The sequence below is a fragment of the Aquarana catesbeiana genome, linkage group LG08 (assembly GCF_042186555.1).
Source record: "Aquarana catesbeiana isolate 2022-GZ linkage group LG08, ASM4218655v1, whole genome shotgun sequence".
Classification (NCBI taxonomy): domain Eukaryota; kingdom Metazoa; phylum Chordata; class Amphibia; order Anura; family Ranidae; genus Aquarana; species Aquarana catesbeiana.
This window is the reverse complement of record NC_133331.1, coordinates 26,832,255-26,849,571: the sequence shown is the minus strand read 5'-3', so window position 1 is coordinate 26,849,571 and position 17,317 is coordinate 26,832,255. Positions and strand designations below refer to the sequence as shown.

At 43.1% G+C, this 17,317-nt stretch overlaps 2 protein-coding genes across 3 annotated transcripts in view; both read left to right on the top strand.

The window, feature by feature from the left end:
- LOC141105649 (alpha-2-macroglobulin-like protein 1) overlaps positions 1-17,317 on the top strand; it is a 583,128-nt gene that overhangs the window by 383,673 nt on the left and 182,138 nt on the right. The window lies entirely within an intron of this gene.
- LOC141105416 (alpha-2-macroglobulin-like) overlaps positions 245-17,317 on the top strand; it is a 162,132-nt gene continuing 145,059 nt past the window's right edge. The window contains 4 exon segments of the mRNA XM_073595279.1: positions 245-295; positions 4,984-5,142; positions 5,351-5,581; positions 7,170-7,236. Coding sequence (XP_073451380.1) covers positions 245-295; positions 4,984-5,142; positions 5,351-5,581; positions 7,170-7,236 — 508 coding nt within the window.

Below are 17,317 nucleotides of genomic sequence, written 5' to 3'. Positions count from 1 at the left end.
ATCCACGCTGACCCCCTCTCCAGCTTCCTCACAGATGGCTTGGGACAGAGACTTTCAAATGCCCCTCACCGCGGAAACGTGGGATACCATCTATGAATATGCCCACAAATGCTCCCTAAATGAGGCTGTTCAGGAAAATGGCTACAAAATTGCCACAAGATGGTACAGGACCCCTTCGTGGCTTTATATATTTTTCCCCTCCATCCCCAACACATGTTGGAGGTGCGGAAGACAAGAAGGAACTATGCTCCACATCTGGTGGGACTGCAAACGCCTTCAACCCTTTTGGAGAGAGGTGAGTGAAATTATTTCACATGTTACTACATATACCCTGGACTATACCCCCGCACAATTTCTCCTACATCACACATCTTTATCAAAGAAAAAATACTATAAGTCTTTGGCTATGCATATGGTGAATGCAGCCAGATTATGTATCCCAATCCATTGGCGCTCCACACACACTCCAACGATTGGTGAATGGTTTAGGAGAATATCTAAAATAATTTCACAGGAAAGAACACACAAATTCTCATTCACCTGGTCATGCTGGATTCAATTCGTGACCACTGAATGCTATCGACAACATGTACTGTAAAGGAGGGAGCACAAATTTTAACCCTAACGGTGGACTCTTATCAGTCGGGGGGATGTGGTGGGGAGTGGGCCCTCCGAGGGGCGTCAACTGCGGCACCTGCTCGACCTCTCCCCTCCCTGACCCCTTTCCCCCTTTTTAACCCCCCCTTTGGTTTTTTTTCCTCTTTCCCTTCTCTCCCTGCTTGTCCTACCTTTTCTATCTTAACCTTTTTGCCCCTTCCTCTCTCTTTCCCTCCATACCCTGTGTCTTTACCTTTTCTTCGTTGGCCAGCTACTCGATGGCTGACCATCACAATCGCATCTCACCAAGGCCCTACCCACATGCCCTCATGGGTACCGCATCAAGATGTTTTTACTGCACCCAACTGTACAGGCCACCTCCCTTCCTCAGTTGGGCCATACCACTTGGGGGGGGGGGAAGGGGGGGGATGAGCAATGAGCCTCCACCCCAGCTCTACCACAATGTTTATCTGGTTGTGTTGCAGGTTACTTAAATATTATAACCTACATAAGTTGTATCCTGTACTCTTCTGGTCTTTGCCTTTATACCCTGCTTGTTAAGTGCCTTATCGTATCATTTGATGTGAATTGTTATCTGTTACCTTTACACTAAATAAAATCTTTATGGAAAAAAAATTAATAAATATGCCATAAAAAAAATCCAATAGTTTATAGACACAATAACTTTTGAGCAAACCAATCAATATTGGGATTTATTGGGATTTGTTTTACCAAAAATATGTAGCAGAATACATATTGGCCTAAATTGATTAAGAAATTCGAATTTTTACATTTTTTTTATTGGATGTGTATTACAGCAGAAAGTAAAAAATAATGTTTAAAAAAATTGTTGGTCTTTTTTTGTTAAGAGCGCAAAAAATCAAAACCGCAGAAGTGATTGTGGGAAAAAAGGACATCAATTTTATTTGAGTACAATGCCGCAAGAACACGCAATTGTCAGTTAAACTAACACAGCTCTGTATCACAAAGAATGGCCTGGTCATTAAGGGGTTGAAACCTTCTGGGGCTGAAGTGGTTAATTGAGATAATCACTTTAAGGCCAGCTACATCTGAAACTGTTTTTATAGAGTGGGAATAAGTTAAAACGCCTTAATATGACACAGATGGCACTTAAAACTTGACAGACATTCTAACCTTTCTCCACACTATCCAAAACCAAAAAACCAAAAAAGAGAATAAAAAATAAAAAATGGCTGGAGGTGACATTAGACCAAAACATTTGCTAGCACAAACAAGCCTGGGTTCACATTAGTGCGCTAAGCGACATTGCATGTAATTCGCACCGCACTGCTGAGCAGATCACATGCGATGTCTGCGCGATGCAAATTCAGATTGTATGGTTGAATTCGCATTGCATTTGGACCAAAGACACACAGGATCCTTTTTTTTTTGGTCTGCACCAGAATCAGATTGCATGGATGTTCACACGCATGTAATCCGATTCATGTCTGAATTAACAGTTCACACTGCAATATGCAAACCAATCTGGGGTTGTCAGTAACTTTGTATTGACACTCCCAGCGGATCGCATATGCGAATCGGGTGCGATGCGGAAACCCACAGTGGATTCGCACCAATGTGAACCGAACCTCAAGATAACTTTGTCAACCAATATTAGGCACCACCCAGTGCAGGGCACTCTAGGAGACCCCATATCCTGGGTGCTTAAAGTCCTGAGTTCTGCATCAAATTGGTCTGCATGGCTGTCATCCCAGAAGGAAGCCTCTTCTAAAGATGATGCACATGAAAGCCCACAAACAGTTTGAAGACAAGCAGACTGAGGACATGGATTACTGGAACCATGTCCTGTGGTCTGATGAGACCAAGATAAACTTATTTGGTTCAGCTAGTGTCACGCGTGTGTGGTGGCAACCAGGTGAGGAGCACAAAGACAAGTGTGTCTTGCCTACAGTCAATCATGGTGGTGGGAATGTCATGCTCTTGGGCTGCATGAGTGCTTCCGGCACTGGGGAGCTACAGTTCATTGAGGGAACCATGAATGCCAACGTGTACTGTGCAGAAGCAGAGCATGATCCCCTCCCTTGGGCTGCTGGGCTGCAGGGCAGTATTTTAACATGATAACGACCCCAAACAAACCTCCAAGACAACCAATGCCTTGCTAAAGAAGCTGAGAGTAAAGGTGATGGACTGGCCAAGCATGTCTCCAGACCTAAACCCTATTGAGCATCTGTGGGGCATCCTCAAATGGAAGGTGGAGGAGCACAAGGTCTCTAATATTCACCAGCTCTGAGATGTCATCATGGATGAGTGGAAGAGGACTCCAGTGGCAACCTGTGAAGCTCTGGTGAACTCCATGCCCAAGAAGGTTAAGGGAGAGCTGGAAAATAATGGTGGCCACACAAAATATTGACACTTTGGGCCCAATTTGGACATTTTCACTTAGGGGTGTAATCACTTTTATTGCCAGCGGTTTAGACATTAATGGCTGTGTGTTGAGTTATTTTGAGGGGACAGCAAATTTACACTGTTATACAAGCTGTACACTCACTACAAAGTGTAATTTCTTCAGTGTTGTCACATGAAAAGATATAATAAAATATTTACAAAAATTGAGGGGTGTGCTCACTTTTGTGAGATACTATATTTGTGGTAAAAAAAATCCCAATAAGTGTATATTGATTGGTTTGCACAAAAGTTATATCGTCTACAAACTATGGGATATTTTTATGGAATTTTGTATTTATTTTTATTATTTTACTAGTAATGGCGGCAATCAGCGATTTTTAGCGGGACTGCGACATTGTGGCGGACAAATCAGACACATAACAGACACTTTTTTGGGAACCAGTGACATTATTACAGTGATTGCTCCTTAAAAATATGCACTGTTACGCCCTGTACACACTATCGCACATTCCGACAACAAAATCCATTGGATTTTTTCTGATGGATGTTGGCTCAAACTTGTCTTGCAAACACACGGTCACACAAAGTTGGTCGGAAATTCCGAATGTCAAGAACGTCAAGAAGCATGCGCCCACATGGGCTAGTGTACGAAACGACATACAGGTATGTCGATTCGCGCAGCCAAGCCACCTTGCCGCAGTCTAACTGCGTCGGGAGGTCAGCAAGTAGTTAAATGGTTGGGACAGTAAAACCGTATCTCAGCTACTAGTTTCTACCCCACCCCCACCTAGCCACCCATGTAATGGAGTTACATTCATAGATAGGCAACTTTCCCAAAGCCAGTAGAACTACTTTCACCAATCCAACCTCCTCATAACTTTATGATGTATGCTGGGGTCAATTTACTAAGACTAGAACAGACAGAATATGGAACAGCTGTGCAAGGCAACCAAAAGGGCTCTAGCTTCAGCTTGTTCAGTAAGACCCCTTTCACGGGCTTTCCGATTAGGTCCACCTGTCAGTTTTTCATGCGGACCCGATCGGACCCTCAATTCACCCCTATCCGTGAAATCCAGATGGATGGTGACCCTATTTTCCATCCTTCTGGAGGATCTCATCGGGTGAAATCATATGAAAACGGACAGGCGGTCCGTTTTCATCCAATCTTCCAATAGAGGAGAGCAAGAATTTGATGTGCTAATTGCTGTGAAAGGGACTAGTGCAGGACACTCACATCTCCAGTTAACTAATCTAGAGAAGAAGCCTCTAGTGGGACTTTCAAGGGCATAAACTCCAAAGAAGTAGGATTTATAATTAAAGGGGTCTAAAAATGTTTAATTTGTAAATGTTAAAAGCCAAAAAAATGTAGTGCAGAATTAAACCAATACAATTAATGAGGTTACAGTAAAAACATAATCAGTACAAAATGAATAACCAAAGTTCTCGGTCAATGGTACAACCAAGATCAGAGTAATTCCGAACGTGTTTAGGGAGATTACGTAGTTCCTATTTTTCAGAGCAGGTGGTTATAATTACACAATTGTATCTACAGTGGAAAAATTAGGGTGAAGGGAAATACAATTAGAAGCTTCACAAACATTTTTAACATAATTTCATTATGTAGGTATTTACTAACCATAAGGATATACTGTATATTCATATCCTAAATAGCCGCAACAGAAGTCCAACAGGATGGGGAACAGTGGACCCAGCCCAAGTACCCCACAAAGGGCACAGGGCCCAACCCCAAGAAGATATGCCAAGAGAGGAGAGCGGGGCTCTGACAGGTCCGTCTCTACACAGTGAGCAGAGACGGACCTGTCATTCGCCTGCTCAGCGGGGATCAGCGATCGATCCCCCGCTGAGCAAAGCGGAGCAGATTAAATTGAATGTACATTATAATCTAAAGCATTGCGTAAATTTGTTGGGGCAATATAAATACCTGTAATATTAAATAAAAAATGGTATTTTTCTTACTATATTTATGTTCCTCTATAGCTTGCTGTAACAGATTACTTGGGTGATCCTCTTGCTGGCCATACAGTGCACCTCAGTTTTCCAAGCAAAAACGCGCAGACTCTTGTGACCAATGAGAAGGGGCAAGTGTCCTTCACAATCGAGAACACGAGCAGCTGGAGAGGACAAGTGAAAGTGGAGGTAACTATTTGAATAAGTACTTCTGGGTTTGGAAAAAAATTTTGCCCTTTTCACTGGTAGAAGAGTCTACCACAAAGCTCTCCTCTGCTTGATCTATGACAAGCATGTGAGGTGCTGTACTGCACTTAGTGGGTATTCCATTGTAAGGCAGTAGGTGATGGTGTTATAATATATTATCTATATGTTTTTACTGTTGTTTCTTTTACAGGCTAGAACAAACCTATCAAAGCAGCGAAATGTGCCCAATTTTATTACACCATATTACGGATTTGCTGAACTCAACCTTAATTCCATCGACTCTCGTAGCAAGAGTTTGCTGAGAATCCACTCCTTTCATGTGGTTCTTCCATGTGAGGGGCAGCATGAGGCCAAGGTGGACTATATCATTAAGCGCACAGAGCTGGAGCATAAAGCCGAGCACTTGGATTTGCAGTATCTGGTAAGCCTTGATTTTACCCATCCACATTGCTTATTGTCAAGTATGATTTTTTTTTTGTACTTCATAAACTTGAACAAATACCACTAAAGTGGTTGTAAATCTCAGACATGAAATATGAACATGAAATATGAACAAAGCACACCCCTCTATAGCGTGTATTTGTCTCAGTCCACTCCAGAGCACTAATGCCACGTACACACGGGTGGACTTTTCGACCGGACTGGTCTGACGGACTTTCCGATGGACTTTCAACGGACTTTTGAACGAACGGACTTGCCTACACATGATCACACCAAAGTCTGACAGATTCGTATGTGATGATGTACGACTGTATTAAAATAAGGCAGTTGATAGCCAGTAGCCAATAGCTGCCCTAGCGTGGGTTTTCGTCCGTCGGACTAGCATACAGACGAGCGGATTTTTCGACAGGACACGAGTCCGTCGGAAAGATTTGAAGCATGTTTCTAATCTAAAGTCCATCAGATTTTCGACTGGAAAAGTCTGCTGAAGGTCCGATGAAGCCCACACATGATCGGATTGTCCACTGGACTCGGTCCGTCGGACCAGTCCGGTCGAAAAGTACGGTCATGTGTATGCGGCATAAGTGTTATTTCCCCCTGCTGCCTCGTTCCTCTGCTATTTGTATAAGTCACTTCTGACAAGCTTTCCTGACACTAAAGCCTCATACACACGGTCAGATTATTGGACGAATTTTCGTCAGTTTTTTGTTGGATGCTAGTCTCAAATTGAAAGTGAAGAGGGTACTCACCATCAGAAAGTTTTCTGACGACAAAATTCAACGTCAGAAGTGATGTAATGTGTTGAATTGTTTTGTATTGTGTTCTTTCATTTCTGAGCATGCCTAGTCTTGCTCTATAGATTTTTTTTGTCAGAAAACCGCACCAATGAAAAGAAAATCGGGAATTGTGGTCATATCAGACAGAAATTTTCCAGCCTGCACATCCAGTTTTTGTCTGCCGAAAATTCGTAGTCGGCTGTCAAAAGCAGCATACTAACGATCAGAGAATTGGCAGATCGTTCATTGGACGAAATTTATCTTCAGATTTTTTGAAAGAGTGTATGGGCCTTTAAAGAAAAGAGGTGACAAGAGAGAGGGAGCTCCAGTGATCACAGCCTCAGTTCTGTTCTGTTCCCGTGTGCTGTGTTAAAGAAGGTGTTTCCCATTCCTTCCAATCAGCTTTTTTCACTCAGTGGTGCTATTTTTTTGGGGGGGGGTGGTCGGTCAGATAGGTCGGTCACCAGTCCCCCCACTTACCCCCATCTAAGGTCGTGGGCAGCTCTTCCTCCAGGTAGCGGGTGGCAGCTTCACCCGTCATCTCCTCCCCTGTGGCCAATAGGATCGTTTCTCTGCTCGGCCAATCGGGTTTCAGGACCTGTTTCCTGATTGGCTGGGAGGAGAATCAGGAAAACAATAGTCAATATTAATTTTGCTATTGTCACACAACTGGGTGGGCTCAGGGTGCAGTGCTCTGCACTCCCAGCCCACCCTTTTTTTTAAGTAAATTAGAGCCTCAGTTCTCACTGATATCTGCAGAATTTAACTTCAGCTCCTTTCATTCATTTTCAGGTTACTTCTAAAGGATCAATTCAGCAGTCTGGATTATTGTCAATACCAATTTCCAAGGAAAATGAAGGTAAAGCATTTTGTTAGAAGAAGAACTCCAGAAAATAAGACACATTTAAAATCTATGGGTAGACAAGGAGTTGCGTGCAAGGTGGTGTATGCCAACTTCTGGATCTCTCTCTCTTTTGTTTACAATTTACCGGTTTACTAAGCACAGATAATGCTATCGCTATATACTTCAGCACTCCAAGAAGAGAGATACAGTTCTTTTGCACAGCAGCCACTTTGCCTGCTCTTCTCTTCCCTGCCTATTTACTGAAAGCTTTGCATTTATTGAATGGGTGTCTTCACAGAATTCTAAGCACTCTGTGCTTGGTCAAGGAAAGAGGAGGGATGGACAGTGCTGTTGCAAATGTAGCACTGTCCCCATAGAACTTGCTGTGTGTTGATTCCTTAGGCCTCCCTCTGATTACCTGCGGCCGGTTGCTAGAGGTTTTTCACTTATTCCCCCCTTACTCTGGTTTGCTTGTTACTCAATAAACAGTCCAGGGTATTTGTGGTTTTGATATTTATTGTAGAACTTGGGTGGCAGAATGGATTAGTGGGATACTCCAACTTGAACTACTCACAGTAGATAAGGACAACTCTCACTTTGCCTCACTGGATTACTTGTGGAAGAGTAGACACACTGCATTTACCATACAGCCACATGTATTGAAGGGTTAAGTCTTGTTTCTCTCACTACTAGACTTAATGCAGATACGTTATCTTCAAGACACTCTCTAGCCTCCCCTTGACTGACACCCATCCACTGAGTCTTCTAGCTGAAGGGGTGGCCCACACAGGATAGGCCCAAAAGACACAGATCTGTACTTACAGTCAGCAGAATCTGATCCTTTCTGATGTCCCCCTTCCAGTCAGCTCTGCAGGACCTCTGGGTTCAGCTCCTCTCTGACTTCAGGCCCTTAGGTCGACTACCCAAGGCCGCATGGCAACCTCTACAGAGGAGGGTCAGCCTTCCCCTCCCTCCAGGACCCGGCTCTCCAGCTGAAAGACCCCGAGCACATGCGCCCTTGGCATTTATACAGTATCCCAGCATGCAGTGCAGCACTCTCCTATGCCAATAGCCAGGGCTGTAACAATGCCTCGGTCCTCACTTGTCAGGTCCCCTCCCATTGTCCAATGTGCCTCCTTATTGGACCATTGTGGGACATTCAAACAAGCTGAGCTGCACCGGAGCACAATGAGCAGACCTAACCAATAGCTCTTGCTCCCTGGTAGACAGAGAGCACTCTATGTTTACCTGACAATCTTCCTGGTAAGCAGAAAGACCAAAAACTACACTCTCTTCTAGGAGGGTGCTATGAAAACAACACTCTGACTGCTGTGTAAGAGACCTGTACCTGGTGTGTTGGAGCACTGAAGTATGCAAGAATGTAACTCAATACTATACATGTGACCAGCACATACAGCTTAGCAGCTTTCCTAACAAACAGAACTTCAGGCAACTGATTGACCATAGCCCGTATCTTGCCCATGTGCACAGATGCAAGCTCTCACACTCTCTCTCATCTTAGTGGCCACCAGTCCTTTAACCTCTTTGTGGGCAGGGCTTAGACATCCTAGTGGGAGATACTAAGAACTTCACTCGCTAATTGCCTAGTTTCTAGGCAAGAGTTTGCGGTCATGCAAAATCAGCAGTGACATGTTCAGTTATCAATGGAGACAGGAAATTAACTTAATTCTGTTAACCACTTAAGGACCGGACCATTATGCTGCTTAAGCAACAGAGGACTTTTTCCAATTTGGCACTGTGTCGCTTTAACTGCTAATTGCGCGGTCATGCAATGCTGTACCCAAACGAAATTTGCGTCCTTTTCTTCCCACAAATAGAGCTTGCTTTTGATGGTATTTGATCACCTCTGCTGTTTTTTATTTTTTGCGCTATAAATGGAAAAAGACCGAAAATTTTGAAAAAAAATGATATTTTCTACTGTTTGTTATAAAAAAAATCCAATAAACTCAATTTTAGTCATACATTTAGGCCAAAATGTATTCAGCCACATGTCTTTGGTAAAAAAAATGTCAATAAGCGTATATTTATTGGTTTGCGCAAAAGTTATAGCGTCTACAAACTAGGGTACATTTTCTGGAATTTACACAGCTTTTAGTTTATGACTGCCTATGTCATTTCTTGAGGTGCTAAAATGGCAGGGCAGTACAAAACCCCCCAAATTACCCCATTTTGGAAAGTAGACACCCCAAGGAAATTGCTGAGAAGCATGTTGAACCCATTGAATATTTATTTTTTGTCCCAAGTGATTGAATAATGACAAAAAAAAAAAAAAAAAATTACAAAAAGTTGTCACTAAATGATATATTGCTCACACAGGCCATGGGCCTATGTGGAATTGCACCCCAAAATACATTCAGCTGCTTCTCCTGAGTACGGGGATACCACATGTGTGGGACTTTTTTGGGAGCCTAGCCACGTACGGGGCCCCAAAAACCAATCACCGCCTTCAGGATTTCTAAGGGCGTAAATTTTTTATTTCACTCCTCACTACCTATCACAGTTTTGAAGGTCATAAAATGCCCAGATGGCACAACCCCCCCCCCCCAAATGACCCCATTTTGGAAAGTAGACACCCCAAGCTATTTGCTGAGAGGCATGTTGAGTCCATGGAATATTTTATATTTTGACACAAGTTGCGGAAAGTGACACATTTTTTTTTTTTGCACAAAGTTGTCACTAAATGATATATTGCTCACACAGGCCATGGGCATATGTGGACCCCAAAATACATTTAGCTGCTTCTCCTGAGTATGGGGATACCACATGTGTGGGACTTTTTGGAAGCCTAGCTGCATACGGGGCCCCGAAAACCAATCACCGCCTTCAGGATTTCTAAGGGTGTAAATTTTTGATTTCACTCTTCACTGCCTATCACAGTTTCGGAGGCCATGGAATGCCCAGGTGGCACAAAACCCCCCTAAATGACCCCATTTTGGAAAGTAGACACCCCAAGCTATTTGCTGAGAGGCGTTGTGAGTATTTTGCAGCTCTCATTTGTTTTTGAAAATGAAGAAAGACAAGAAAAAACATTTTTTTTTTCTTTTTTCAAATTTCAAAAGTTTGTGACAAAAAGTGAGGTCTGCAAAATACTCACTATACCTCTCAGCAAATAGCTTGGGGTGTCTACTTTCCAAAATGGGGTCATTTGGGGGGGGGGGTTGTGTCACTTGGGCATTCCATGGCCTCCAAAACTGTGATAGGCAGTGAAGAGTGAAATCAAAAATGTACGCCCTTGATCTCCACCTGGGTAGTAATCCAGAAAGTGTTTCCTGTTTTTCTTCAATGGAACAACCAAAAGACACTTTCTTTGGGTTCAGGTGTTAAACTTCCACAGCTGTGGGAGGGAAGGTCAATTATCTTCCCTCAATCCTCCACATATCCAGACCCCTCAATGAAAACATTGAAGAAAAACAGGAAAAACTTTCTGGATTACTACCCAGGTGGAGATCACAGATGCTGGCAGGCGAATGCAACAAGCCTTTAAGATCTCTATAATTTGAGATCCTACAGATTCGGTAAGTGAGCATTTCTACTTTACCTATAGTGGGAAGATCATTTATTTGTTTGTTCCAAAGCAGAAGATTCATGATTGATCTACAATACAAGATATCCTCATATGGACTTTATCTTTTATGACACATCACAAGGGTGTTTATTTCTGCTATTTTTTTAAAGAGGAACAAGTAATTTAATTGGTGTGTTGAAAGATTATGAACACATAGATCTATACAATTGATTTTTTTCACATAAGCACCAGTTTTAATAGGCACTTGGTAACTTTTTACTTATATTTCACCATTTGAATAGTTATTCGTTTAACCCATTGGTATAAGTAAAAGTAAATGGAGTAAATTAGTTGCTCCTTATTTATGACATATAAACACTTTGCATAAACAAGATATTTCAGCTAGCTTGAAAAATGTATCTATTTTTTTAAAACATTTCTTCACGAGAATAGTGGTGAAGCACGGAAATGTAGTTGTATACATTGTATTCAGATACATAGTTATTGGGGGCGCGCTTGTAAAGTTAATACCTTTGTATTGGACAGTGGCGGCTGGTGCTCCATTTTTTGGGGGGGGCTAACAAATCACCCCCCACCCCCCCAACCAGTTGGTTGGCCAATCCCCCCACCCCCATCGCTCGCTAGTCTGTCCATCAGCCCCGCACTTAGCCCATCAAGGTCGCAGGCAGCTTTGGCTCCTTTCTGTGTCTCCTCCTCCCCGGCGGCTTCACGGCGGCTTACCCTGCATCTCTCCTCCTCCTCTGCGGCTTCCTCCTCGGTGGCCAATATGGTCGCTTCTCCTCTTGACCAATGGGGTCTTAAGATCCACTTCCTGATTGGCCAGGAGGAGAATCAGGAAGACAATAGCAAATATTAATTGCTATTGTCAAACTGGGTGGGCACCCTTTTCGAAGCCAATTGGAGCCTCAGCCTCTAATCATGTGCTTCCAAAATAAAAAAAAACCCTTGGAAGCCATGCATCCGGTGCCCTGCATGTATATTAGGGGCCGGGTGCATGGATTGGGGGGGCAGTGCCCCGCTTATGAACAGGCCACCACTGCTATTGTTGTTGTGCATAACCCAGAGTGCACACAACAACATTGTAACAGAAAGAAAGCAGACTTAACCCAGAGAAACTTAAGTCTGCATTGAAAAAAACTTTAACATATTGGAAGCGCCCACTTACACCCTAATGCCCACCTTCTCACATAGAACCATGTCTTTCGTGTTCCAGGCTCTGAATTTCCAACTGAACACATGAGGTACATGATACCTGAGGTATCTACCACTGCCAGGAGGGTGATTCTGGTCCCTTAACCACCACCAGCCCCTGAGACAACCAGGTTTAGACAGAAACGTTAGAGTTTAACTCTCCTCCACTCTTAATTGAATTCAAATGTCCACTTTCTGTAATGCCGTCTCTTTTGCCACTGTAATGAGGCCAGGAATTTCTTTGCTTAAACTTTCTTTAACTTGTTCAGTAATAAACAGGTTACAACCAGTGCCATTTTAATAGCATGATGGGCCCCTGGACAAAGTAATGCGTGGGGCCCCTACAAGGGAGATTGTGACCTGCAGCGTGTACAGCACGCCGCGGAAAACAGTGGATGAGGCTAAATTATGCTACATATTGAGTGTGGCACAATGCTATTGGGGGATTTAAATTATGCTACAGTACATATTAGGCATGGCAGAGTGCTGTTGGGAGATCTAAATTATGCTACATATTGGGCGTGGCACAGTGCTGTTGGAAGATCTAAATGATGCTACCTTTTGGGTGTAGCACAGTGTTGTTAGGGGGATCTTGAAGTCCTTAAAGCAGTCCGTTAAAGGCAGAGTCCATATGAGACATATAACCCACAGGAGGAGGCAAAGAGTCCAAGGGGTCCATAGTTGGCAATAATCCGTAAAAATCAATTAGTCCATCATAGGTACCCAAAAGTCCAGCAAGTCCCCAGATTCCCCATTCCCTCAGAGAGCCTTGATAAATTATGCTACATATTGGATGTGGCACAATGCTGTTTTCGAAACAGAAAAAAGGGCTGAGGAAACACATTCTCCAGTCCCTTTCTCTGCAGCCTGAAATGCACTGAAAATGAATGAACAGGAGAATGATGCTCCTGTTCATTCCTACATTGAAGCTTAGTTAACACAGTTTGCTATGCTTCAGTTATAATTGAACGCAGTTAGTGAGTGGAACCGGTCACTGATTGTAATCAATTAGAAAAGGAAGAGGCCAGAAAACATATTTACTGGCCTCTTCCATCCTGAAGATCCCCACAGCAGCCTGAAATGTCACAGCCCCGCCAATGATCACCACCTCCTGTCCACATGCAGGGGGGGAGGGGTCTCCCATGTACCCGGGGCCTCTGGGCAGTGCCTAGGGGTGCCCATGCCAAAAGATAGCCCTGGTTACAACTATCCACAACTTGAAATTGCATCAGTGCAATATCACATGTAACAGTCCAAAACATTTGGTATTAGAAAGACAAAGATAACTCTTCCATGTCTTGGAACACTGAGTGATTTATTCACACTTGGTGGTACTACTCCACTGATCCCACATGGCTTTCTCCAAGGTACAATCCTGCAGTGAGGAAAAATATTTCACCTCCTTACACTGCCGACACCCTCAAAACCACTCAGGGGTGACTCCTCCCAAGTCATAAAGCAGCATTAAACCCATGGCAAAGAAAGTGATACATTTCAGCTTACCAATTATTAGCTGTATTAGTGATGTATTTGTTTTCTTTAGATGCATTAGTGTTCTTTTTTTAGGCTGTTTTCCTCTGGTGATCAGTTCAGTAACACTCTTCCAGTAGTAGAGTGCCCCCAACACCTTTGGACAGTAGTATTGTCAGATGCGCACTTCCAAAAAATGTGTTCATTTTTGTTTCATCCGTTTTTTTTTTCTTTTTTCTTTTTTTGGGTCATTTGTTATAATCGCAATTCGTAAATTTGAAAATTTGAAAATCCAAAAATTAGAAAGAAAATCCAAAAATTCTCCAAGTAACTAATTAACTAATAATAACTAACTATTAAATTATAGGTATTGGAATTTTCTTTCAAATTTATCTGTTAGTGAACGTAATAAATAAGAATCTATTTGAAATTACGAATTATCCGAAATAAAGAATGCCGCATTTAAACAAATGGAACAGAATAAATTAATAATAAAGAATAATAACACTAATAATAAAAAGCTTGTATTATTATGATTGTTATTTATTATTATTTATTTATTTGTTACGTTCCATTCGTTTAGATACGGCATTCATTATTTCCGAAAAATTTGTAACTTCGGATAAATGCATATTTGTTATGTTCATCAACAGCCAAATTTGGAAGGAAATTCCAATACCTATAATTTAATAGCTTATAATAGTTAATTTATTCAGGTAAGAAAAAGGGGGCTCTGGGGGGCAGCTACAGCACAAACCCACAGTAGTTTGCTAGGTGTGTTAATTAGCGCAATTAACAATGGGTGAAAGACCCTCCAGACTAGTAGACAACAGGAGACCCAGAGCTTTCCAGATCTCATTAACCAGCATTCCTTTCACATACATCTGTCTACTGAGTCCCAAGCTGGCAGAGACCATCATGGCCCCCTTAATAATGTCCTTTTGCATTACATAACAGAACATCTTCCTAAATGCTTGTAGATCCCTCAAATGCCAAAATGCCAAGGCCCATAGCTGGTAGGCAAGAGGCTAGAATTCAGTCCCCTCCAAGAGCTTCTGTCCTGGGTGAGTCTATCACAGACACTGACCCAGCATGCCCTCGGTCGGTGAGGTCACAAGGCGGTGGAAATCATGATTGATGATGGACCTACACCAGGGGACTGTCTACTGTCTAATTTTACACTACACTTATTTTTTTGGTGGTGAATTAGTAGGATACTATGAGTAGGGGTACAATGTACCCCATACTCATTCACATGGGGGGGAGCCAGGATCTGGGGGCCTCCTTGTTAAAGGGGGCTTCCAGATTCTGTGCCGACCCCCGCAACCACTGGCCAGGGTTGTGGGGAAGGGAGCCTTGTCCCAAAGCACCCCCCAATGTTGAGGTTATGTGGCCTGATATGGTTCGGGAGGAGGGGGGGCTCGCTCATCTCCCTCTTTCCTGACCTGCTGGGCTACATGCTCAGATATGGGTCTAGTATGGATTTTTTGGGGGGACCCATGCCATTTTTTTTTTTTTTTAATTTTGGTGTGGGGATACCCCTTAAAATCCATACCATTGGGGGAGACCTCACACCGTTTTTTTTTTCTTATTTTTCAATGCCAGCATTTTTTTTTTTTACATTCAGCTGTCAGCTAATGACTCATTGGTTGTTAAGAATGTGATGGCCGCCTGCTCCTTAACAACCATGACAATTACTGGTTGTTAAGCTGCCTGCGTCCTAACAACCAGTTACAGTAAGGACGGAAAGTATTCAGACCCCCTTAAATTTTTCACTCTGTGTTATATTGCAGCCATTTGCTAAAATCATTTAAGTTCATTTTTTTCCTCATTAATGTACACACAGCACCCAATATTGAAAAAAAAAAAAAAACACAGAATTGTTGACATTTCTGCAGATTTATTAAAAAAGAAAAATTTAAATATCACATGGTCTTAAGTATTCAGACCCTTTGCTCAGTATTTAGTAGAAGCACCCTTTTGATCTAATACAGCCATAAGTCTTTTTGGGAAAGCTGCAACAAGTTTTTCACACTTGGATTTGGGGATCCTCTGCCATTCCTCCTTGCAGATCCTCTCCAGTTCTGTCAGGTTGGATGGTAAAGTTGGTGGACAGCCATTGTTAGGTCTCTCCAGAGATGCTCAATTGGGTTTAAGTCAGGGCTCTGGCTGGGCCATTCAAGAACAGTCACAGAGTTGTTGTGAAGCCACTCCTTCATTATTTTAGCTGTGTGCTTAGGGTCATTGTCTTGTTGGAAGGTAAACCTTTGGCCCAGTCTGAGGTCCTGAGCACTCTGGAGAAGGTTTTCGTCCAGGATATCCCTGTACTTGGCAGCATTCATCTTTCCCTCAATTGCAACCAGTCATCCTGTCCCTGCAGCTGAAAAACACCCCCACAGCATGATGCTCCCACCACCATGCTTCACTGTTGGGACTGTATTGGACAGGTGATGAGCAGTGCCTGGTTTTCTCCTCACATACCGCTTAGAATTGAGGCCAAATCTATTGGCATCACGGGGAATGCCACAGGGAAGTCCCGTCAAGTCCCCATGCATCAGAGGGGGCGGGGTCACCGGGTGCCCCCCCCCTTATTTAAGAACTGTCAGAAGAGGAGAAGCGTCACACAGTGGGAGCCTCCCTCCATGCCATCATGGATGCGGAGCGGCCCAAAAAGAAGAACCAGAAGAACCAGAAGATGGAGGAAGAAACCGAAGGAAGATAGAAGATAGAAGAAAGAAGAAGCATTTAAATAAAGGAATTGTCAAAAACTGTCTCTTGTCATTTTTAACATTTTTGACAGTTTTTTAGTGAAATGGTAGGGATACTTTTGTACCCCCTTACCATTTCACACAGGGGGAGGGCCGGGATCAGGGGGTCTCCTTTTTAAAGGGGGCTTCCAGATTCCGATAAGCCCCCTACCTGCAGACCCCCACAACCACCGGCCAGGGTTGTGGGGATGAGGCCCTTGTCCTCATCAACATGGGGACAAGGTGTTTTGAGGGGCTACCCCAAAGCACCCTCCCAATGTTGAGGGCATGTGGCCTGGTACGGTTCAGGAGGGGGGGCGCTCTCTCGTCCCTCCCTCTTTTCCTGCAGCCTGCCAGGTTGCGTGCTAGGATAAGGGTCTGGTATAGATTTTGAGGGGGACCCCACGCCATTTTTTTTTTTTAACTTTGGTCAGGGTTCCCCTTAATATCCATACCAGACCTGAAGGGCCTGGTATGGAATTTAGGGGGACCCCCCACATCTTTTTTTTTTTAATTTTGGTTCAGGGTTCCCCTGTGGGGAATTCCCATGCCGTTTTTATCAATGAACTTTTATGTGTATTGTCGGACCAGCAATTCATTAATAGCCGCGAGTAGTTTAAATGACTTTTTTTCCTTTGAAATGTCATTTTGCTGTCAGACTGTTCTAAACACGCGAAACATGCGCCCCTTTACAGGCATACTATAGACACCCCCCAGGTACGAAATTTAAAGGGATATTACACTTTTATTGTTTCACTTTGAGCATTATTAAAATCACTGATCCCGAAAAAACGGCTGTTTTTAAAACTTTTTGTTTGCATTGATCCATGTCCCCTGGGGCAGGACCCAGGTCCCCAAACACTTTTTATGACAATACCATGAATATAAGCCTTTAAAATTAGCACTTTTGATTTCTCCCAGAAACTTTTAAAGGGAGTTCCGCGGCATTCGAATTTGCCGCGAACACCCCAAATTGTTCACTGTTCGGCGAACTTGCGAACAGCTGATGTTCGAGTTGAGCATGACTTTCGACTCGAACTTGAAGCTCATCCCTAATGATCAGAAGAAATGGACAGCACCTGAGTTAAATTTATGAGTGTCACAGCAAAGGGTCTGAATACTTAGGACCATGTGATATTTC